Consider the following 23,228-nt stretch of genomic DNA (forward strand, 5'->3'; position numbering starts at 1 on the left):
GTAACCACCACATCTAGGGAAGCTTTACCTTCCCTTGGGAGGGGGCACCCTCCCCAGAGACTTCTGGCTGTATCTCGTGGTCAGACCTGGGTCCCCTGGCCAGCCCTGGTTGCAAGGGAGGTGGGAATTCAAGTATCTTGCTTCCTCACTCTGCAGTGGAGGGAGGCAAAGGTGAAGGGGGTTGGGTATTGTGTGAACCATCTTTCAGATTCTGCCCTGCTTCATCTGTTACAGAAAGGCCAAAGAGGAGCGAATCTTTAATATTCCACATAACATTTTAAAATCCTTTCCCTGTCACGAGTCCTCTTGGTACCTCCCTGAAACTCTTCCCCCACACTTGTCCACAATCCCTCCTCCCTTCTTCCTCCTTCACTCCTCCAGCTCTAGCTCTTTCTGTGTAGACTGACTTGGCCTCTCAAGCCTCTCCAGTTTCTGTGCTCCCCGCCCCCCTTGCAGTGTATCACTTTGGTCCTGTGCCACAAAGGAAAAGCTGGGAGCTGGGAGCTGGTCTAGCAGGAGAATCCTTCTCCTTAGAAACCAGGAGAAAAGAGTAAGATCACGAATCCTCACACAGTGATTTTGGCTCCTATCACACATGTTTGAGTATGTGTTTAATTTGTATGTATATGATTCTGTGTATGTATGTCGTAGTCTCTTGTCCCTAGACCCCATGAAGCCCCAGTTTGGGCTGGAGCCCCAGCAGTGAGTATCGCTCCCGACTGTCTCGTGGACACCCTGTGGTTTCTCCTGGTCTTGCAGCGAATGGGGTTTCGGGCCAGATTTCAAGGTTGGGCAGCTGCAGCTTAATGGACTTGTCCTCCCCTCTGTTCTATTTGTGCCTGCAGGTATTTGGAGATCTGTTCAGCAGATGGCCAAGACACCCTCTTCCTGAGGGCCAAGGATGAGGCTAGCGCAAAGTCGTGGGCAGCTGCCATCCAGGCCCAAGTCAACGCTCTGATGCCTTGGGTCAAGGACGAGCTGCAGGCACTGCTGGCAGCCACCAGCACAGCTGGGAGCCAGGACATCAAGCAGATCGGCTGGCTGACTGAGCAGGTGCCTGCTGGGCCAGGCATCTGTCCGCTACCTCTATCCCCTCCCCTGGAGCTAACCCCATTCCCATTTATCATCTCACTCCACCCTGGCCCTCTGACCTCTCCCCTCCCTGCCCCACCTCACTGTTGCCTTGCCCCCTGCAGCTGCCCGGTGGGGGCACGGCACCTACCCTGGCCTTGCTGACCGAGAAGGAGCTGCTTCTCTACTGCCATCTACCCCAGACCCGGGAGGCTCTGAGCCAGCCAGCCCGTACTGCCCCACTCATTGCCACCAGGTATCCATGGGCAGGCAGGGGTGTATGTCTCACCCAGAGGTTGGGGGATGATGCTCTCGATGGGCCTCAGAGGTGGGGGACCCCAGCCCCACTCTGCCCTGAGTTATTTCCCACGTGACCTGAAGCAAACCTCTATCTTGTCTGGGCCTCAGTTTCTTCATCTGTAAGATGGCGGTTTGCCACAGAAGGATGTGAGGTCCCACCAGTCACTCACTGATTGACACCTACTCTGCCCAACCTAGTGGAGCATAGTTCAGGGGACAGGGAGCTGATCCCAACAGTCTGCCCTCAGGGAGTATCCAGTCTGGTGGGGGGGGGGAGGCTGACAGCCTTCAAGCGTGGGGGTGAAGGAACCACTTAACTCTGCCTGGCCTGATGGGGAAGGCTTGAGCTGGAGGTGATATTGAGCTGGACTTTGATGGTTGAATAGAAGTTTGCTCTTTAAGAAAGAGTGGAAGGTCATCTCACACAGAACAACATGGTCAAAAGTACAGAAGTATTAAGGGCTGGTGCATGTTCATAGATCTTTGAGTGTGCTATAGCCAGTATGTAGAATCTGTACAAGAAATGGAGAGAAATGAAACAGAGAGTTGTCAGGGCCTGATCTTACAGAACCTGTAGTCCCTGGTTAAGGAATGCTAGTTCTATCTTAAGAGTTGTGGCGGAGTGGAAGGGTTTTAGCCTGGGAGCGAGGTGACTTGGGTTGTGTTTTAGAAGACTCTCTGTGGTTGCCATGTGGAAAATTCAGTGGAGGGGGCAGGATGGAAGCTGGGAGGCTGGTGCAGTCATGCAGGAGAGATGGTGGAGGTGGGTGGAGGCAGCAGATGGAGAAGAAAGGCCGCATTTGCATTGGAAGACACACGGGTGGTAAAATTAACTGGGCTTAGTGTTTGCCAGATGGGGAGGGTGAGGGAGGTGGACAGGATGAATGGATGAATGGGGGGGGTTGGAGTTGGGGTCCGGTGGGCAGTGGGACTAGGGGTGAGAGTGCAAAGCGGGGAGGCTGGAGCAAGATGCTCCAGTGTGTTGGGGACAGAGAGGGGCTTAGATAGGAATCTTGGGGACTTGTGGGTTTGTAGTTCTGGGCTGGAAAATGGAAAACTGGGTGTCAGCAGCAGCTCTGGGGGGAGCTGAAGCTACAAGAGAGAATGTGTGTGGAATGAGGAACTGAAGAGGGCTAAGGGCCAGAACTCTGAGGCTGTTGCCCAGAGAGGGGCAGTAAGCTGCCCAAGGTTACATAGCAAATGGGAATGAAACTGAAGGCCCAGGCCCTTGCTGCTCATGCCTTTTCCTCTGGGTGGGGCTCTGGCCTATATGTCAGGAGCTGCCTGTCTGCCAAGGACAAGCAGGTCATGGATTGCCAAACTAGTCAAGTGACTCATGAATTCAGGTCACAAGAGTTTATTTAAGATCTACTATATGCCCAGCATTGGTTTAATTGCTGAAAATAGAGTGGTGAACAAATAAGACAAAAATTCGTATCCTAGAAGATATTCTAGTGAAAGAGAGAATCAAAAGCCAATGGAAACAAATAAAGAATAAGTATAATTTCTGGTATCATGATGAAAAGAAAGGCTAGTGAGTGCCAGGGGTACTATTTTAGACAGGAAGTTCAGGGAGGGCTTCTCAGAGGAGACGACATTTGAGCAAAGATCTGAAAGAAGTGAGGGAGTGAGTCGTGCAGATAATCGGGGAAGAGTGTTCTTGATGGAGGGAACAGCGTATGCAGAAGTGCTGAGGCAAGAATGTGCTGGGTGTGTCTGAAGACACTAGTATGGTTGGAGCAGAGGGATCAAGGGAGAGGGTGGCAAGAGGTGGGCTCTTGTGAGTCAATCGGGGCCCTTCTGGAAGTCCTGTTCCCTGATTATATGGTAAAGGAGTCACAGGTCCCTTCCCAGGTCACCACCCCCTTGGCCCAGAACTATTTCCTGACTGTCTGAGGCCTTATACTTAGCCCTCTGCCCCCTGCCCCTAGGCTGGTGCACTCAGGCCCCTCCAAGGGTTCGGTGCCCTATGATGCAGAGCTCTCTTTTGCCTTGCGCACGGGCACACGTCACGGTGTGGATACTCACCTGTTCAGCGTGGAGTCACCACAGGAGCTGGCTGCCTGGACCCGCCAACTGGTGGATGGCTGTCACCGGGCTGCCGAGGGTGTGCAGGAGGTGTCTACAGGTGGGCTGGGTGGATCTGGGAGTGCCTCTCTGGTAATGAGCCTCTTACCCCCAGAGGCATTCAAACTTTCTTCTTCAGGTGCTTCAGGAGGGGCATATAAAGTGGGGTTTGGGGTCTCCACGGTCTCTTTTTTTTGGCTGTGCAGGTGCCCTGGTGGGTAGTGAGACCCTTTTCCCTGGGTTTTCTTGCCCTGGCTTTGTGATTAGTGGTGAAGTTGTGAGAGATTGTGCCTGGAGTAGGGTTGCCAAATAAAATATAGGACACCACTTAAATGTGAATTTCAGATAAACAACAAACACTTTTTTAGCATAAGTATGTCCCAATTATCCATTGTTTATCTGAAAGTCACATTTAATGGGGCAATTCCACAGGTCTCTAAGGTCTTCAAGGGCCATGCTCGGTGGGTCTACTGATACCTTTATAGGGAGGGAGGGAACGGGCCTACTGTACATGGCAGAGTTTAAGCTTTCCCTTTCCACTTTTTTTTAAAGTTTATTTATTTATTTTGAGAGAGAGCGAGCAAGCGCAAGTGGGGGAGGGGCAGAGAGAGGAGAGAGAGAATCCCAAGCAGGCCCCACGCTGTCAGCACAGAGCCTGACGTGGGGCTCAAACCCACAAACCATGAGATCATGACCTGAGCCGAAATCAAGAGTCCGATGCCAAGCCAACTGAGCCACCCAGGTGCTTCTTTCTGGTTCCACTTTTGTTGTTGTGAAAGTGGGACTAGAAGTGGGGTATTGTTTCTCTGAGGGCCCATTTTCTGTATTTTAGGGTGGGGGCAACTCCATGCAGGGTGAATATACAGATGACATAAACAGGCAGTGAGCTTCCCATCCCTGGTGGTATTGAAGCCCCATTTTCGGAGTTGCTGGTGAGGGTTGGAGGTGGGGCTTATGGTCCCTGAGGTGCTGGCTGTGCCTGTGCCCACATGCCTCCCTGCAGCCTGCACGTGGAATGGCCGTCCCTGTACCCTCTCTGTGCACATCGACAAGGGCTTCACGCTGTGGGCGGCTGAGCCCGGTGCGGCCCGAGCTGTGCTGCTCCGGCAGCCCTTTGAGAAGCTGCAGATGTCCTCAGATGATGGTGCCAGCCTCCTTTTCCTGGACTTCGGGGGTGCTGAAGGAGAGATTGTGAGTAGAGGGGGTGGGGGGCTTTGCTCTCCTGGAGGCCAGGCCGGATGGGGCTCCTGACCCTTCTTTCCATCCACCCTGCAGCAGCTGGACCTGCACTCGTGCCCCAAAACCATGGTCTTCATCATCCACTCCTTCCTCTCGGCAAAAGTCACCCGCCTGGGGCTTTTGGCCTAGAGATCACCGGATGCACTAGCCCTGAAGAGAGGGTATCTACCACATGGCCTGACCTGGCCCTCCGCTGACTGCCTGCTCACCACTGGGCTGAGGGAAGGGAGAGGAAAGGAACAAGAGTGCAGAGTACCAGCTTCTAAGGGAGGCTGGGATAGTCTTGGGACTGGGACCCAGACTCAGGACACAGTGGATCCTGCCTGTGATGGGGTAGCCTCCCAGGTGCCCCATCATCCCCACACCAGTGCCTTTTGCAGAGAGATATTTTGTGTACACAAAAGCCATTCCGAGCCTGGGACCTGCCCCTGTGGGGATCCTGACCCCAGACAACAACTGCCAGGCCTCCTAGAGGCCCCTAAGCCACCCTCAGAGGCCTCATCTGAAGGGACTTCCCTGGGGTCCATGGCAAGAGAAAGAGGAGGAACCTTTCTGTTCATTTCTCCCCTCAGCTCCACCACCTTGGGGCATCTGGTTTTTCTCTTCATCCTCTCTCCTCCTTACTCTTGGATAAATAAACAGCCTGTGAGTACATAGGCAGCCTGGCCTAGTGTTTGTGGTTTGTGCCTTGGCCTCTGGACTCTTTGGTGGCTCCCACAGTCCCAAGATGGACCAGACCCAGGAGTGGGACTCCTTTCTCTGGAGGAGAGCAGACTTTAACCACAGGGCCATAAAGAAAGTCTATTTGTTATCTGTTATTGTGTGACAAATGACCCCCAAATCTAACAGCTTAAAACAACGAATGTTTATTATTTTTCAGGTTCTGTGGATCAGGAATATGTGAAAGGCTAAGCTGGGATGTTCTTGACTCAGGGGCTTTTACGAGGTTGCAGTCAAGGTATTGGCTGGGGCTGCACTCATGTGACAGCTTGACTGGGGCTATAGGACCCATTTCTGACATTGCTCACACATGTGGCTGTGGGAAGGCAGCCCCAGTTCCTCACCACCTGGGCCTAACCATAGGGCTGCTTGAGTATGCTTATGACAATTAAATTAGCTGCATATCAAGTGCTCAGTAGCCACGTGTGGCTGGTGGCTATTGTGTTGGACTAAGCAGTTAAGACTGACAGGTCCCCATGCACAGGGAACAGAAATTCAGTAGGATCTCCCACAATCAAATGTGTGATTCAGATTGGGCAGACATGGAAATAACAGAGGGGCCAGCGGGGACCTGACCTACTCTAGGGGTTTACAGGAGGTTTCTCTCGCAAAGAGACACGGAAGCTGGTGTTCATCTAAAGGAATATGCTAAAATTCAGCTCTTGTTGCAATAATGCTGTGGAAAAAAATACCCAGCCTCAGGGGCCACAGCCACAAGCATTTATTTTCATGCTCCTGGGGCTGCATGCTCACTGAAGTTTGACTATTATAAGCTGGGCTTGGCTGGGGGTGTCACCAGGGAAGGATAAGGGTCATTGTCCACCCGTGGCAGTGTGAAGGCTTCCTCTCTCAAAAGAACTCACACTGGGATATAGACACTGCCACCATGGTGGGGCTCTGTGTGGCACCGGTGCCCCTGTGTCCCCTGCTCCATGGCCATATTAGGACAGGACATCTTCCCTTTGCAACTTGACAGTAAACCTGAATATTTTTCTAACTGGAGTCTTTAGATCCCAGAGTATCCAGGGACTTGTCTGTAGAGTTTAAGCATTTTCCAGGAATTCTGGTATACTTTCATAGTACTGATAGTTACCCCAAATGATCAGATCACATTCTAGGTTATCTGGAGAACCACAGTCAAAATCAAGAACCATGATACGTTTTCAGCCTGTGTTTGCCTTTGTATTTTTGACTGAATTGGTAGCCAGCAGTCATCTAAGTAGACAGTGTGAGCTTAATTCCAGTATATCTCAAACTCCTGAAATCCAGGTTTGTTTCCATCATCCTCACCGCCCCAAGACAGCACGATGGTCCGAGACTCCACAGTCTTTGGGCAACTGCCACAGCCTCCTAAATGCTCTCCTTATTTGCCTCTTCATCCTCTTACCCCCAAAGCAGTGTATTCTCCACATGGTAGCCACTTAATAGGCAAAGAAACTGGGAATCAGCAGGGATGACTAACTTGGCCTTGACTATCATGGTAAGTGTCAGAACCTCAATGGGAACCCAGCCAGTCTGACTTTCACTTAGTCAGTCAGTGGTAAGAATAGCATTTTGGGATCAGCCTGGCCTGTGGGTGGATCCCAGTTCTGCTGTGCAGTAGTTGTGTGAGCTTCAGCATGTGATCACCTTTTGTATTTTCACTTTTCTTGCCTTAAAGTGCGCTAATAATAACCTCATAGAGTTCAAGTGAGGAGTTAGAGAAGTCATTGCAGCGGGGGCTGTCAGGGCCCCCAGAGCCTTACAGTTCGGAGTGTTGGGGCCAGTGCCTTATCGACACAGGACTTTCTTCCAAACCACAGATCTCCCTGCCCAGACAGAGCTGAAGTGCTGAGGAACTAATATACATAGGAGCATCTTTCTACCATGACTGCTGGCATATAACTAGTCTAGCTTCCTCTCCTCTTGGGTGTAATAATTCTGAGGTATGTGTGCTACACGGTTTCCCAGAACTCCCCAACAGAATTAAAGCCCAGATGGCCACCATGGTAACATTCTTTATTGGCCATCTCCCCTACCCTGTCTCCTTCCCTGACTACCCTGTCAATGTTTCCTGAGACCTCCTACCTGCATTCAAATCCTTGTCTCAGGGTCTGTTTTTGGAGAACCCAGACTAAAACACAACGCAATCATTTATTCATTTAACAACTATTTATTAAGCTCTTCCATGAGTTAGACTCTCTGCTAGATCTTGGGGATGTTGCAACGGACAAGACAGAACGTATCCCTGCTCTCAGGCAATGGCAAGTAAATAAATAATGCCATCATTTTGGATAGTGACAACTACCGTGAAGAAAATGATGGGATAGTGATGGGAGCAGGTTATATGGAGTGGTCAGGGAGGGCCTCTCTGAAGAGCTGATATTTAAGCTGAGACCTGAAGAATGAGAAGGGACCAGCCAAGAAACAATTTTGGGAAAAAGCATTCCAGAAAGATAATTGTTAAGTAGACTCTGACATAAACATGTGCTTGGAGTATTTATTCAAAGGAGCAAAATAAAGTTACAGAGTTGAGGTGTAGTCAACTAGAGAGAACATGTTAGAAGTAAGTTGGGGAAGTAAAAGTAAGCAGAGGCCAGATCATGCAGGCCCTAGGACATGGTAGGAAATCTGGATTTTATTGCAATGGCAATGACAAGCTACCCAGAGTTTTCAGCAGAGGAATGGCATGATCTTAGTCAATAAAACACAAACAAACAAATTCTGTTAGGCTCGGTATGGGAAATAGTCTGTAGGCGACAAAGGCAAGGGCAGAAGCAAGGAAACTTTGCTGGCTATTGCAGTAGTTTCTGATGAGATGTTGGTGGCCTGGGCTAGAGTTGTAGCACAGGAAGTGGGTAAATTTTAGACATTTTTAAAATGTTTATTTATTTTTGAGAGTGAGGGAGTACGAGCAGGGGAGGAGAAGAAAGTGAGGCAGACACAGAATCCAAAGCAGGTTCCAGGCTCTGAGCTGTCAGCACAGAGCCTGATGTGGGGCTGGAACTCACAAACAGTGAGATCATGACCTGAGCCAAAGTCAGACGCCCAACCCACTGAGCCACCCAGGTGCCCTGAGACATTTTTGAGTTAGAGCCGGCAGGACTTGCTGACGGATTGAATCTGGAGGTTGAGGGAGAGGAAACAAAAATGGCCCATTTCAATTTCTCCTAGTGCAACTGGGAGGATGGTCGGGTCATGTACTGAGATGGGCTACCCTGGCAAGGAACAGGTTTTGGGTGAGGATGTGAGTGTGGAAATGAAGAGTTCTGTATTAAGGTAGAGTCGGTCATTAGATACCCAAGAGGACATGTCCCTGTAGGCAGCCGAACTATGGATCTGTAACCACCCTCTCAGGGTGGGGGTTCAGGCTGGAATGGCAATGGGAAGTCTTTAACCTCTAGCACAGCGCTGTCCAATAGAAAGAGTATGTGGGCCACGTATACAAATTATTCTTTAAACATTTATTATTTTTTAAAAATACTAATTTTGGGGGAGAGTGCAAGCGGGAGAGGGGCAGACAGAGGGGGCAGAGGATCTGAAGTGGGCTCTGCCCTGACAGGCTGACGGCAGCGAGCCTGATGTGGGACTGGAACTCACAAACTGTGAGATCATGACCTAAGTGTAAGTTGGAGGCTCAACTATTTATTTATTTTTGAGAGAAAGAGGGAGTGGGGGAGAGGGAGAGAGAGAGAGGAGGGGGAGGAGGGGCAGACAGACGGGGACAGAGGATCTGAAGCAGGTTCTGCACTGACAGCAGCGAACCCACAAACCATGAGATCATGACCTGAGCGGAAGTTAGTCGCTTAACGGACTGAGTCAATATGCAATTTAAAACTTCCCAGTAGCCACAGTAAAAAAGTAAAAAGAGGGGCACCTGGGTGGTTTAGCCGGTTAAGGGCCAGACTGTCTCAGGTCAAGTCATGATCTCTCAGTTACTGAGATTGAGGACTGCGTGGGGTCTGCGCTAACAGCGCGGAGGCTGCTTGGTATTCTGTCTCTCCCTCTCTCTCTCAAAATAAATAAATAAACTTAAAAAAGTAAAAAGAAACAATTTAAATTATGTTTATTTAGCCCAGTATATCCCAAATATTATTTTAACACGTAATCCACATAAAAATGATTGATATTTTGCAGTCTTTCTTCCACACCCGGTGTGTATTTTTTAAAAAAAGGTTTATTTTAAGGGGTGGCGAGGGCAGAGAGAGAGACAGAGAAAATCCCAAGCAGAGGCTATGACAGCGCAGAACCCCATGCCGAGCTCCATCTCATCCATAGAGAGATCGTGACCCGAGCCAAGATCAAGGGTCGGATGTTTAACCCAGCGAGCCACCCAGGCGCCCCTCCGGTGTATATTTTACATTTAGGGCACATTAACTCGCACTCACTCCATTCCAAGCGCTGGGTTGCCGCAGGCCAACTAGGGGCGACCAGACAGGTCAACACCGCAGCGGTTCCCCAAGGTGGGGAGCGGGAAGCCGGGAGCCACCCGGCCGGCACAGGAGGAGGCGCTTCCGGTGCGCCGCCAGGGACGGAAGCCTAGGCGGACCGGAAGTCGCTTGTGCGCGTGCTCCGCGGCGGAGGAAGGCGGAGGTGGGGGTCCAGGCCGCCTGAGGGGAGCTCTTGTTGCTGGTTGCTGGGTTTTGGGGCTGCGGGAGGTGAGCGGCCGGGGCGGCGGAGGTGGCCCGTGCTTGGGGCAGGAGGGCGGCGGGGCCCCGCAGGTGCGCGGCGTTCAAAGGGAGATGGCGCGGGCCCTGGAGTCAGGCTGTCGGGGTTCGCGCCCCAGCTCCGCTGCCTGCTCGCCTGTGACCTTGGGCAAGTCACCCCTCCTTGCCCCCAAGCGTTAGCCTCTTCACCTGTGAAGCGGGGATGATAGAAGCTGCTCTACGCTGCTGCTGTGAGGATTAAATACTGTAATCCATGGGAAGGGCTAAGCACCGCGCCTGAAGCCTGGTAACCACCCAAGAAAATGTTTGGGATGTTTATCGTTTATGTTCACTTTTGTTGAAGTGAGGTTGCCGTCTTAACGTTATTGGCGACTACCAATTTTTGAGCCCCGCCCCCCCCCAGCCCCTACATTGTGTTCTGCAGACATTTTACTTGCGTTATCACATTTGATCCCCCCAGCATTCGCAGAGATGGGTACTATTGAGAAATGGAAGCCCTCCGAGTTTAAGAAGCACTCCAGGTGTCCAAGGTTACCTGGCTAGGCAGCATGTGGGTCAGACTACGACTCCAGAGCTCATGCTCTTAACTGTATTGCTCTGTACCTCCCAGGAAAGGGAGTGTGGGCTGCAAATGTGCAGTTATTGAAGACTTACTGTTGGGTTTTTAATATTTCTTTAATTGTCACAACACCTCTGGGACACAGGTACTGCTTTTAATCCTTATTTTACAGATGTGGAATTGGCAGCTCAGAGATGGGAATTTGACTTGCCCAAGGTCACACAACAAGTAAGGGGCAGAAAAGAGTGACTTTAAAGCTCTCTCTAAAAGACTGCTGTTCTCTGATACTTGAATGTAGCTTAGCATTGCTCCTGCCTAAAGTGCGGGTAGCCTATATGGCAGGTGATCAAGTGAGAGAGGTCATCCGCCACATCTGCTCATTTTACATGTACGGCTCGTGCCAGGAGTCAGTTACTGAATGGGAGATGCTGAGAATGTAGAAATGAATGAGATTTGTTCCCTGCTTTTAGGAACCTGTCTGCCTGTAAGGGATGGCAGAAGTATAAGTAGTAATTAACAGCAGAGTGTGATGAGTCTTGAGATAGAGATTAGAAGGAGGCTTCGGGAACCCAGAGGAGGACCCCAGCTTAGACTTTGAGGATACAGGCTTCTAGGAGGAAACAGATCTAAAAGCTTAGGAGTTGGCTCAGTAAGTATATAGAAGATATACTGGGCAGAGAGAACAGTGTGTATAAAAGCCTAGAAGCTAGTGAAGATCAGTACAGAAATGTCTGGTATGACTGGAGTAAGGCAGTCAGGCTGGAGACCCTGAAGGGGTCTGAAGTCCTTTAAGGACGTGTGGTAGAAAGAATGTCTCCATCTCATACTTTGAGTCATCTAGGTTACTTCCTGGGAGGCATCCACTGTTTCTTTAAAAAAAATTTTTTTTTAAATGTTTATTTATTTTTGAAGGAAACAGAGCGAATGGGGGAGGGGCAGAGAGAGAGGGAGACACAGAATCCAGAGCAGGCTCCAGGCTCTGAGCTGTCAGCACAGAGCCTGACCCAGGGCTCGAACTCACGGACAGTGAGATCATGACCTGAGCCAAAGTCGGACACTCAACCAACTGAGCCACCCAGGTGCCTGCAACCACTGTTTCTTATGCATTCTGTAGATACTATGTTCATTTATAAGTGTGTACCTTAATATTCTTGCCTTCCTTCCCCCACAGATTAAAGTACAGCATATTATAGGTACTATTGAACACTGTGCTTCCTTGTTTTTGTCATGTATAGATTCAGCCTTACTTTCCAACAGTTGCATTTTATTCCATTGTAAGGATGTACCATGTCTTATTTAACTAGTTCCCTTTTGATGGCATTTAGATCTTTTCCATTCCTTTGCTATTAGAAACACTGCTGCATTGAATATCTTTATACGTGGGGCATTTTGTACATGTAAGACTGTATCTGTAGGATAAATAGCTAGGAATGGAACTGCTTGCTCAAAGTGTTTGTGTAATTTTCATGGAAAGTGGCAAATCACCCTGTATAAAGATTTGCAATATTCCATCCCCCCAGCTGTGTGTGAGAGGGCCTGGGTAGGAACTTTGAAGGCAGCAATTTGAGATTCTTGGAGGGTGGGAGGAGTCACTGATCAGACATGGTGCCTCATGTTAGATACTTACCATTTGAAGGAACTCAAAGGAAGATGCCTTCAGACAGTGGTTTTCATAGAAACAGGCATTGTAGCAAGGTGGCTAGGAGCGCCTGCTTTGTAGTCCTATAGACCTTCTTTTGAGTCCTGGCTCTGTTGCTTAGGTGGAGCTTAGGTAAGTTCCTTAGCCTCTCTATGTCTGTTTCCTCATCTCTGAATGGGGTAACAATGGTGTCTACTGTCTATTTTGCCAAGGATTGCTGTGAAGATTTAATGCATTATTACACGGAAAGCCCTTGAAACTGTTCCTAGCACAAGGTGCTACTTTGTTATTTTGTCACACCATCTCATCTCTCTACCACCCTTTTGTTTTGAAAATTGCCTGGATTTGTATATCTCTGGCACCCCTTTGTGTGATCTTGGGTAATTGCCCCAGTTTTTTTTTTTGTTTGTTTGTTTGTTTTGTTTTTTGTTTTTAACCTGTAAAATAGGGATAATATTAAGAGTATCTTCTTGGGTTTTTGTGTATTAAATGTATTAATACACTGGAAGTGCTTATAGCGTTGCCCTATATGTCGTGTTAGTAAACATTGGTGATACGTGTTCTTCTTTTGCAGACTTTGGCTGTTGGTTTAGTGCCATGCATCCTTTACAGTGTGTCCTGCAAGCACAGAGATGGGGCCCCTTGGCTTCTGTGTCCTGGCTGCTGTTCAGGACCTGCAGGGCACAGAGTAGTGTCCACGGCACCACATGTCCCGGTCCAGGGAGGCAGCAGGAAAATGGAGTTCAGAAGGATTTCAGCTCTAGGCTGGCTGCTGGCCCGACTTTTCAGCATTTTTTAAGAAGTGCTTTAGATCCTCAAGAGAAGCCTGACGTGGAGGACCCACCCCCCTATCTCACAGTGGATGAACTTTCTGGGAGGCAGAGAAAAGGTTGGTTTTATTTTTCTCTTTGGACTTCTGCTTTGCTCCTTTCCAGCATTCCTGATTCTTAATTGTTCTTTTATTGCAGACCTGGCTCTGCAGGGTTAATAGTATGGGAAGGCTGCTGGCTTATGGAATTGTCAGACTTTATCAAGTAACGTTAATATAAAGAAACTCATACTTTTGGTCCATGTGACTGGGGGTGGAAGTCCTGGGGAGTCCTCTCTTTGGTTACTTTTGGAAACCCTATAGTCTCTGTTCTGATTTTTAGATTGTCTTAAGTCATAAGGCACCTTTCACTATTGGTGCTGTAGAAATTCACTTTTTATGCTTCAATAAAGGTTTTCTGAGAAACACTATGCAGTCAGTTAAAATACCTTTTCTTTTTTTCTTTTTTCTAAAGTTTATTTACTGGGAGAGACAGAGAGACAGACAGGGAGAGAGAGAACCAGTTGGGGAGGGGCAGAGAGAGAGGGAGACAGAGGATCCAAAGCCGGTTCTTTGCTGACCAGAGAGCCTGATGCAGGGCTTGAACTCACAAACCTCGAGATCATAACCTGAGTAGAAGTCAGATGCTTAACCAACTGAGCCACCCAGGTGTCCCAAAATGCCTTTTAAAAAAAAGTTTGAAAAAATAAAAAACAAGTTTGAAGAGACATTGAAGGGCAACCAGATCTCTCCCCCTTTGCTCTGTTTCAAAAAAAATATTTCCTTCTATAATTCTTTTTTTTCCAAATGTTTAAATATTTATTTGCTTGTTTATTTTGAGAGAGAGAGAGAGAAAGTGTGTGTGCGTGAACAGGGCAGGGGCAGAGAGAGAGAGGGAAAGAGAGAATCTCAAGCAGGCTCCATGCTGTTAGCGCAGAGCCGGATGGGGGGCTCTGTCCCACAAATTGCGAGATCATGACCTGAGCCAAATCAAGAGCTGGATGCTTAACTGAGCCACCCAGGTGCCCCTCCTTCCATAATTCTTAAAGATTTGATTGCAATCATATAGCACAAATCATTTGTAACTTGATGTTTTCATTTGACACTTTTCTAAATACTGCAGTCTTCAAAATCAAATTTTTAAAAATTGGTACAAAATATTACATTGTGCTGTACTATGATGTACCTGTTCCCTATAGTAGGACATTAGGTTGTTTCAAAAGTTTTTATAAGTAATGCTATAATATGTATCTTTGTATACACACACACACACACACATATACATATAAGTAGTGGGTGTATATATTCTAAGACCTTTTTTTTCAGAGTAAATATCAAGGAGTTGAATTAGTAAATCAAGGAGTGTGTACATCTTATGACTCCTGCTAGGTATTTTGTAGTCTTTTTTTTTTTTTTTTTTCTTTTTAAATGTTTACTGATTTTTGAGAGAGCAGGCACAAGTGGGGGAGGGGCAGAGAGAGAGGGAGACAGAGGATCTGAAGTAGGCTCCAAGCTGTCAACACACAGCCCAATGTATCTCAAACCCAGGAACTGTGAGATCATGACCTGAGCCAAAGTCAGGTCATGACCTGAGCCTCAACCTGCTGAGCCACCCACACACCCACTAGTCCTCTTTTTTTAGACAAGGAAAGTGAGCCAAAGAGCATTAAAAAAAACCCAAAATCTGATGTTTCTTTCTTTTATAAATTACTGCTGTTTTCTGTTGGTTTTCATAGGATTTTTTTGTCATCAACTTTTAACTTCATTTTGACTTTATTTGGGTCTGTGGATTAAAGATTGCTGGTGGGGACAGGGGTTGATAGAGGAATTTAGTTTGAAAGGGCTTGCCAGAGTGTGAAATTGATGTTCCTATTTTTTTTTTTAAGTTTATTTATTTATTTTGAGAGAGAGAGAGAGAGTGCAGCCAGGGGAGGGGCGGAGAGGGAGGAAGAGAGAGAGAATCCCAGGCAGGCCCCATGCTTTCTCATGAACCGTGAAATCATTACCTAAGCCGAAGCCAAGGGTCCGATGCTTAACCGCTTAATGGACTGAGCCACCCAGGCACCCTTTGATGTTGTGAAAGCTTTAGGTGGCTCAGTTGGTTAAGCATCCAACTCATGATTCCAGCTCAGGTCATGATTTCACGGTTCGAGAGATTGAGACCTGTTTTGGACCCTGTGTTCACAGTGCAGAGCCTGCTTTGGATTCTCTCCCTTTTTCTCTTTGCCTCTCCTGCACACTTGCTCACATGCTTTCTGTCTCTCAAATAAATAAACATTAAAAAAGAAGCTTTATGCACATGTGTTTTACGTCATAATACAGCTATACTTTTTTTTTTTTAAAGGTTTTATTTTTAAGTAATCTCTACTTCATCGTGGGCTCTACTTCAACCTGGGGCTCAAACTTACACCTGGAGATCAAGAGTCCCATGCTCTGCTGACTGAGCCAGCCAGGTGCCACAATGCTTGCTTTCATTTGAGATGTATATTTGTAATTTGTAGTTTGTTTGTAGTAGGAAGTTACCTCATTTTTATTTTGTGGCTTTGTGTACCTCCTGCCATTGTTGTTATTTTCAGAGGTTGGAGAACCTTGTTTTGAGAAGGAGGAGTGTAATGGATTTAAATTTATTTTTGGGGTGCCTGGGCAGTTCACTTGGTTTAGCCTCTGACTCTTGATCTCAGCTCAGGTCTTGATCTCCAGGTTGTGAGTTCAAGCCCTGTGTTGGGCTCCACATTGGGCATAGAGCCTACTTAAAACATTTTTTTTCCCCCCTAAGTTGATAATCAACACTATCAGCTAGTCCTCCCTTTTCTGTTTTTATAACCACGTTGCCTTGATTCTCAGGTGCATGTTTCCCCTGTATTTTAAATGACACGGCCTGTAATTATGTATGTATGTATTGCAGTATTTCTTTTGTTCTGAAAGGCTGTTGTTAATTTGGCAGTACCTCTGGCAGTTAATGGTATCTTAGAATTGAGGCAACAGGGGACTTGGATAACTGGTTGCCTCAGATGTTTCTGGGGCATTTGGGAAAGAGACCTTTTGAGACATACGGTCCCTTTTAGTCTGCCTACTGTGGAATCTTCCTCTCATTGCAGTCTACCTGGAGACCTATGGCTGTCAGATGAATGTGAATGACACAGAGATAGCCTGGTCTGTCTTACAGAAGAGTGGCTACCTGCGCACCAGGAACCTCCAAGAGGTACGTGGGTTTTCTGCTTCCCTTGTTTCCTGGGCCTGGATGAGACTCTGCATTTGTGCCAGGACTTATTTTTTTTATTTTTATTTTTTTAATGTTTATTTATTTTTGAAACAGAGAGAGACAGAGCATGAACGGGGGAGGGTCAGAGAGAGAGGGAGACACAGAATCCGAAGCAGGCTCCAGGCTCTGAGCTGTCAGCACAGAGCCCGACGCGGGGCTCGAACTCATGGACCATGAGATTGTGACCTGAGCTGAAGTCGGACGCTTAACCGACTGAGCCACCCAGGCGCCCCTGTGCCAGGACTTAGATACAGCTTTAGAAACAGGGTATGGCCTGGTGAGAGTGGGTTTCCTTGAGTAAAGTGTGTAGCATGGGACTAAGGTATATTTTTGTTCTGGTTATTTTTGAAACTTTTATGGTGGTGCTCATTTTTAGGCAAGGATCTAGGTTAAAAATGGGCTGTGAGGTGGAAGGGAACGGAGGAGTTAGTGTTTAATCTCTGTACCCAACAGAGGAGATTTAGTTGGGGAACATGAAAGATTCTGGAGCTTGATGGTGGTAATGATTGCACAATAGTGTGAATGTACTTAATGTTCCTGAACTGTACACTTAAAAATGGTAAAAATGGTAAATTTTATGTATGTTTTTACCACAGTAATAGGAATAATAGGGAAGAAAAGGCTGTGGGTAGTGATTCTACAAGGCAGATTTCAGAGATTGTAATTTTCCTTTTTTTTCCTATTTTTCCACTCAGGCTGATGTGATCCTCCTTGTCACATGTTCTATCAGGTGGGAGTTTGTTCTTTACCTAGAGAGTGAACGTGTTTTGTGTCAGAGTTAGCAGTGCCAGGCTGGCCTACCTGTGGAGATGAGTCAGTGGACTTGCAGTTTTACAACATGGGAGATAGCAGTGATGGAACTGGGCTGACATTTGCCGAGCACGTGCTGCGTATCCTGTCTCGTGCTGAGCACTATACATACGCTGATTTAATTCTCACAACCACCCTATGGGGTAGGTGCTATAATCGAACCCGTTTTATAGATGAGGAGTATGTTGAGGCACCCAGCTTTTCCTAAGGTTTCTCTTGCAGGTAATGGCACTTGTTAGGATGTAGCATCATGAGGGTTAGGGTGCAGTCAGTGGCCGGGGACAGGGTTCTTCTGAACGGAGATGGGTGGCATCCATCAGAAGTAAACATATTCTGTTTCTTACTTTGTTTCTGTATACAAGACACATTTGTGTTAGTGTTTCCTCAGTGTTAATGGAATCCAGCATTTTTGTTGGGGGTGTTTCTGCTGTAAGACACTGAACTAGATGGCTTTGGGAGATTCAGAAATGAACCCTCCTCCATGGAGCCTTGCTTTAAGGAGCTTAGTCTGATATGGGAACTAAAGCAGAGACACAAATAGCTCTAACATCTGGCAGAAAGCACTATATAAAAAATCAAACAATAAAAGAGAAGTTGCTAAGTATAGGGCAAAGTATAGTTATAAGGCAGTTAAAAGGCAGACAGACTCTGTACGAGGCTTTGTGAAGTAGATTCTGAGTTTGACGTAAAGGCTTGTCAAGAGTGGAGATATGCAGGAAGGGTGTCATTGTGGGAATGGTGAATTGTAGCAAGTGGTGCTTCTTCAGTTGGCTCCCTGCCTGTCTTCCCTTAACTTAAAAGGTAGATATTCATTTAAAGGGTTGAAGTTTCTTTTGATTTTATTTCCGTTGCCCCACTCCTTTAGCTTGTGGTATAGTTGATTTTCAGGTTCAGTTATACCTCTTTTGATCTTTGTAGGGAGAAGGCTGAACAGACCATCTGGAATCGTTTATATCAGCTTAAAGCCCTGAAGACAAAACGGCTCCGCTCCCGAGTGCCTCTGAGGATTGGGATTCTAGGTATCCGGTAATTTGGAGATTTTGTGTTTTGATACTTGGGCTCCATGAAAATTAAAAAAAAAAATTTTTTTTTTTTTATGTTTATTGATTTTTGGGGAGAGAAAGAGAGACAGTGTGCAAGCAGGGGAGGGACAGAGAGAGATGGAGACACAGAATCTGAAGCAGGCTCCAGGGTCTGGGCTGTCAGCACAAGAGCCCGATGCAAGGCTTGAACTCACAAGCTGTGAGATCATGACCTGAGCTGAAGTCAGATGCATAACCAACTGAGCCACCCAGGTGCCCTGAAATTTTTTAAGTTTATTTATTTTGAGAGAGAGAGTGCATACATGTGCAAATTGGGGAGGGGCAGAGAGAGAGAGAGAGAGAGAGAGAGAGAGAGAGAAAGGGAAAGAGAGAATCCCAAGCAGGCTCTGTGCTGTCAATGCAGAGCCTGATGTTGGGCTTGATCCCATGAACCTTGAGATCATGACCTGAGCTGAGATCAAGAGTCGGATGCTCAAGTGACGAGCACCCAGGTGCCCCTTCATGTAGCTTTGTATGCTAGGGTTCCCGTTAGATGCTGGATTCCCAGCGTTTGAAGAAATGTCATGCGTCCCATGTAACTTTTGTATTTGATGTCAAAGGCTGTAGCATGAAATAAGCTAAAGCTCATAAAAAGGGCTTTTCACAGTGCCTTGAAGTCATGGGTACTCAGAATATGGTCTGTCCTTGTTAGAGTTTAATGGGGCTGATGGTGGCAGAGTTATGGATAGGAGAGAGTTTGGTGTCTGAAGCAACAGCATGAATTTAGAGTGTAGGCACCTTTCGTCTTGACTCCTGAAGTAGAGCCAAGTGAGGATCTAGATCTGCACTGACCAGTATGGTAGCCGCTAGCCACATGTGGTTATTTAAATTTAGCTAAAATTAAATAATATTAAAATTTACTTTTTCACTCTCACTAGCCACATATTGACTTCTCAGTAGTCACACTTGACTAGTGGCTACCATTTTGGACAGCACAGATAAAGAATATTTCTATCATTTGAGGAAGTTCTGTTGGACAGCTCTGATCTAGATAGCTGGAAAGTATATCTCAAAAATGAATATTCTGTACCCTCTTGGTCCCAGAATTTAGTTAATGTATTTAACTTTAAAATTGGCTGTCCATTGTGGAATGATTAAATTAATTCGTCTTGATGGGTCAAAACATAGTTGGAGCATATCCTGTTATACAGATTAATGTACTAAGTGACATAGGAGGATGGAAGGATTAGCTGAAATGTTTTGTTTCTTTTTTTATTTTTTATTTTTTAATGTTTATGTATTTTTGAGAGACAGAGAGAGACTGAGTGTGAGCTGGGGAGGGACAGAGAAAGAAGGTGGCACAGAATCCCAGATAGGCTCCAGGCTCTGAGCTGTCAGCATAGAACCCGATGCGGGGCTCAAACCCACGAACTGAGAGATCATGACCTGAGCTGAAGTTGGACGCAGATCTAACTAAGCCCATCCAGGTGCCCCTGAAATGTTTTGTTTCATTTCAGTTCCTTCATTATAGAAGCTCCTGGCTATGTCTTTGTTAGGAATTTCAGAAATCCCCCCAATACTTTGTTTTTTATTGTGATAGAATATAGGTAACATGAAATTTATCATTTGAGCCCTATTTTAAAATGTACAGTTCAGCTTCAAGTTTATTCATATTGCTGTACAACCATCGCCACCATCCATTTCCAGAACTTTTTCATCTTCCCCAACTGCAGCTCTCTACCCATTAAATAACTTCCCATTTCCCTTCTCACCTTAGCTCCTGGCAACTTACCATTGTACTTTCTGCCTCTATGAATTTGATTATTCTCGGTAACTCATACAAGTGGAATCATGGAATATCTGTCCTTTTGTGAGTGGCTTATTTCATTTAGCACAATGTCTTCAAGATTCATCCATATTGTAGCATATATCAGAATTTCCTTCCTTTTTTAAGGCTGAATAATATTCCATTTTATGTGTACACCATATCTGTTGATGGACACTAGGGTTGCTTCTACCTTTTGCCTATTGTGAATGATACTGCTATGAACATAGGTGTATAACCAAGAATAGGTTTTTTTTTTTTTTTTTTTTAATGTTTATTTTTGAGAGAGGGAGAGAGGGAGGGGCAGATTGAGGGAGGACAGAAGATCTAAAGCGGGCTCTGTGCTGACAGCAGTGAGCCCGATGAGAGGCTCAAACTCCTGAAACCATGAGATCATGACTTCAACTGAAGAAATCAAGAGTCAGACCCTTAACTGACTGAGCCACCCAGGTGCCCCTGGATGATGGTTTAATTTTTTTCTGAGCATTTAATTGATTTCTTTAGTTGCTTGCTTCCTTTGGTTTTCTCATATAGGAAGATGCAGGTTCCAGTGCTATGGAAGTATTGGGCAAATTTGGGGAATGATGATGCTAGACTAAACTCTTAGAGAAGTTTCTGTGCCCTGGTCGCTGAATGTAGCTGGAGGTAATGTGTACTGAGAAGAAACCACGAGACCAGATGCATTTGTGAATGGGTACTTATTTTGTTTTCCTTCCTCAGGCTGTATGGCTGAGAGATTGAAGGAGGAGATCCTCAACAGGGAGAAAATGGTGGATATTTTGGCTGGTCCAGATGCCTATCGGGACCTTCCTCGGCTGCTGGCTGTTGCCGAGTCAGGTCAACAAGCTGCCAATGTGCTGCTCTCTCTGGATGAGACCTATGCTGATGTCATGCCAGTCCAGACAAGCCCCAGTGCTACATCAGCCTTCGTGTAAGACACTGCCCAAGAGACAGGGAGTGAACTTCTCCTTTCTCACTCTTAAAATAATGTTAATTTTGCTACATTAAAGCAAATTAATACATGCATATAGGACAAAACATAAAAAACAAAAAACTGATAAAGTCAGACTCCTTCACATCTCTTCTCCCCGGTCTTGTAGGCCACCTCAGAGGCAGCCATGTTAGTAGTTTCTTGTATAGTCCTTTTAGGAGTGTTCTTTCCATATCCATTCATACATGTAATATGGGATCTTTCCTACCATTCATTCTGTATTCTAATTTTTTATTTAAGAAAATATCTTCAGTTTTCCTATTCCTTTTTTTCTTCCCCTGAACTTTAACTGAAAAAAAGTAGTAAAATCTGGTGACAAAATAGTTCATATTTGTTGAAGAATACGTGGAAAAGATAAAAAAAAAAAACATAAAGAGGAAAGTAAGAGTCACCTATATTCCAACCACCTAATGATGAACACTGTTATCATTTTGCTATATTACTCCTGTCCTTTCCTGTGTGTGTATGCTTTGTACCTGCGTTTAGTTGTAAAAATGGGCTCTTGATGTACTTGGTTTTATAACCTTACTTTAAATGGTGAAATATTTTAATTTCATGTAATTAAATTTTCTATAACAGAGATTGGCAAATTGGCAAAAAAAAGTTACAGCCTGTTTTTTGTAAATGAAGTTACTGAAATATAGCCTTACCATTTGTTTATATATCATCTGTGGCTGGTTTTGCCATTACAGTAGCAGAATTGAGTAATTGTGACACAGACTGTGTGGTCTGCGAAGCCTGAAATATTTACTGTCTGTTTCTTATAGAAAGTTTGTCAGCCTCTGTCATTTTAATGGCTATCCCACACTTCTTGGAAAGCTTAATAAAAACAATAGCTAACATTTATTAAACAGTTCTAAAGTGAACATCTTTGATATTCATAATTATTTCCTTAAGGTAAATTAATGTTTTCATATACAGGATGCAAATGGAAGAGAGTGATTTAACTTAGAAACCTAATAATTGGATCAGGAATGAGTGAGAACTATGAATTCCTGTTTTAAATCTGAAGTTTCTCAGGGGCGCCTGGGTGGCTCAGTCGGTTGAGTGTCTAACTTTGGCTCAGGTCATGATCTCGCTGTCCATGAGTTCAACCCCTGCGTCAGGCTCTGTGCTGACAGCCCAGAACCTGGAGCCTGCTTTGGATTCTGTGTCTCCCTCTCTCTCTGCCCCTCCCCTACTTGTTCTCTTTCTCTCTCTCTTTCTCTGCAAAAATAAACTTAAAAAAGAAAAAAGAAATCTGAAGTTTTTCCTCCCCACACACACTTCATAATATATATATATTTTTCTGGTGTAGATGTAAAAAGTTCAAATGTTTTCTATTCATGGGGTATACTCCTGGTACATCTGCACCCTTTCCCTCACCACTGTGCTCCCTCAGGGTAACTGCTCTATCTGCCAGTTGCAATGTGGTTTATATCATGTGCTTAGATACTAGTTTTTAAAGATAAAAAATGTCTGCCTTAAAAATGTCTCAGATTGGTCCAGTGTGAATATGGTGCCAAGAGGATTCAGAGCCAAAGGATAACGTCTAGGGAGCTCTGACCTGCTCCTTGGGTGGGAGCAGGTGTCCCATTCCTCTTACTAAGTTTTGGTGCTTTTCCCCCAGGTCTATCATGCGAGGCTGTGACAATATGTGCAGCTACTGCATCGTCCCTTTCACTCGTGGACGGGAGAGGAGTCGGCCTGTTGCTTCCATTCTAGAGGAAGTGAGGAAGCTTTCTGAGCAGGTGAAAAGTTCTGTTGGCTTTCATCTTATAAGTGTGTTTTTAGGAGAATGAGGACAACCTTTCTAGTTTTGCTTCCTGTGCTGTCTCCGAGCTGTAGAAGTTTAGAACCATACCTGGCCAGGAAGAAATACTTGGCTGAACATCTTTGATTTGCTGCCCATGTGAAGTTTGCTTCAGAGGCAGCACAGTGGAATGGAGAGAGCATGAGTTACAGTCAGATGACTGAGTGAATTCTGGCTGCACCATTCTCTGGTTTAGTGCCCTGGCACAGGTCATGTAACTATCTTCTTTTAGTTATTTATGAAAAAAATTTCTTCTTAAGTTTTGTTCATTTATTTTGAGAGAGAGAGAAACAGAGTGTGAGCAGGGGAGAGGCAGAGAAAGTGAGAGAGAAAGAATCCCAAGCAGGCTCCACACTGTCAGTGCAGAGCCTGATGCCAGGCTCAGACTCACAAACTATGAGATCATGACCTGAGACGAAATCAGGAGTCAGATGCTTAACCCACTGAGCCACCCAGGCACCCCCTAACTATCTTCTT

At 46.0% G+C, this 23,228-nt stretch overlaps 2 protein-coding genes across 10 annotated transcripts in view; both read left to right on the forward strand.

The window, feature by feature from the left end:
• The window catches only part of SNTA1 (syntrophin alpha 1), a 70,742-nt gene extending 65,411 nt beyond the window's left edge, over window positions 1-5,331 (forward strand). For all 4 annotated transcript variants that reach the window (XM_042980613.1, XM_042980614.1, XM_042980615.1 and 1 more), the window contains 5 exons: window positions 846-1,053; window positions 1,197-1,327; window positions 3,303-3,499; window positions 4,442-4,629; window positions 4,714-5,331. In XM_042980613.1, coding sequence (XP_042836547.1) covers window positions 846-1,053; window positions 1,197-1,327; window positions 3,303-3,499; window positions 4,442-4,629; window positions 4,714-4,806 — 817 coding nt within the window. In that variant the 3' untranslated portion in view covers window positions 4,807-5,331. The remainder of the gene's footprint in view (window positions 1-845; window positions 1,054-1,196; window positions 1,328-3,302; window positions 3,500-4,441; window positions 4,630-4,713) is intronic.
• Window positions 5,332-9,947: 4,616 nt separating this feature from the next.
• The window catches only part of CDK5RAP1 (CDK5 regulatory subunit associated protein 1), a 191,084-nt gene continuing 177,803 nt past the window's right edge, over window positions 9,948-23,228 (forward strand). For 3 of the 6 annotated variants that reach the window (XM_042980606.1, XM_042980610.1, XM_042980611.1), the window contains exons 1-7: window positions 9,979-10,034; window positions 12,816-13,130; window positions 16,148-16,251; window positions 17,007-17,041; window positions 18,040-18,140; window positions 20,689-20,899; window positions 22,569-22,689. In XM_042980606.1, the coding sequence (XP_042836540.1) occupies window positions 12,839-13,130; window positions 16,148-16,251; window positions 17,007-17,041; window positions 18,040-18,140; window positions 20,689-20,899; window positions 22,569-22,689 (864 nt within the window). In that variant the 5' untranslated portion in view covers window positions 9,979-10,034; window positions 12,816-12,838. The other 3 variants (XM_042980607.1, XM_042980609.1, XM_042980612.1) reach the window with 3 other exon arrangements.

Source organism: Panthera tigris, chromosome A3 (genome assembly GCF_018350195.1).
Source record: "Panthera tigris isolate Pti1 chromosome A3, P.tigris_Pti1_mat1.1, whole genome shotgun sequence".
NCBI classification, from domain to species: Eukaryota; Metazoa; Chordata; class Mammalia; order Carnivora; family Felidae; genus Panthera; species Panthera tigris.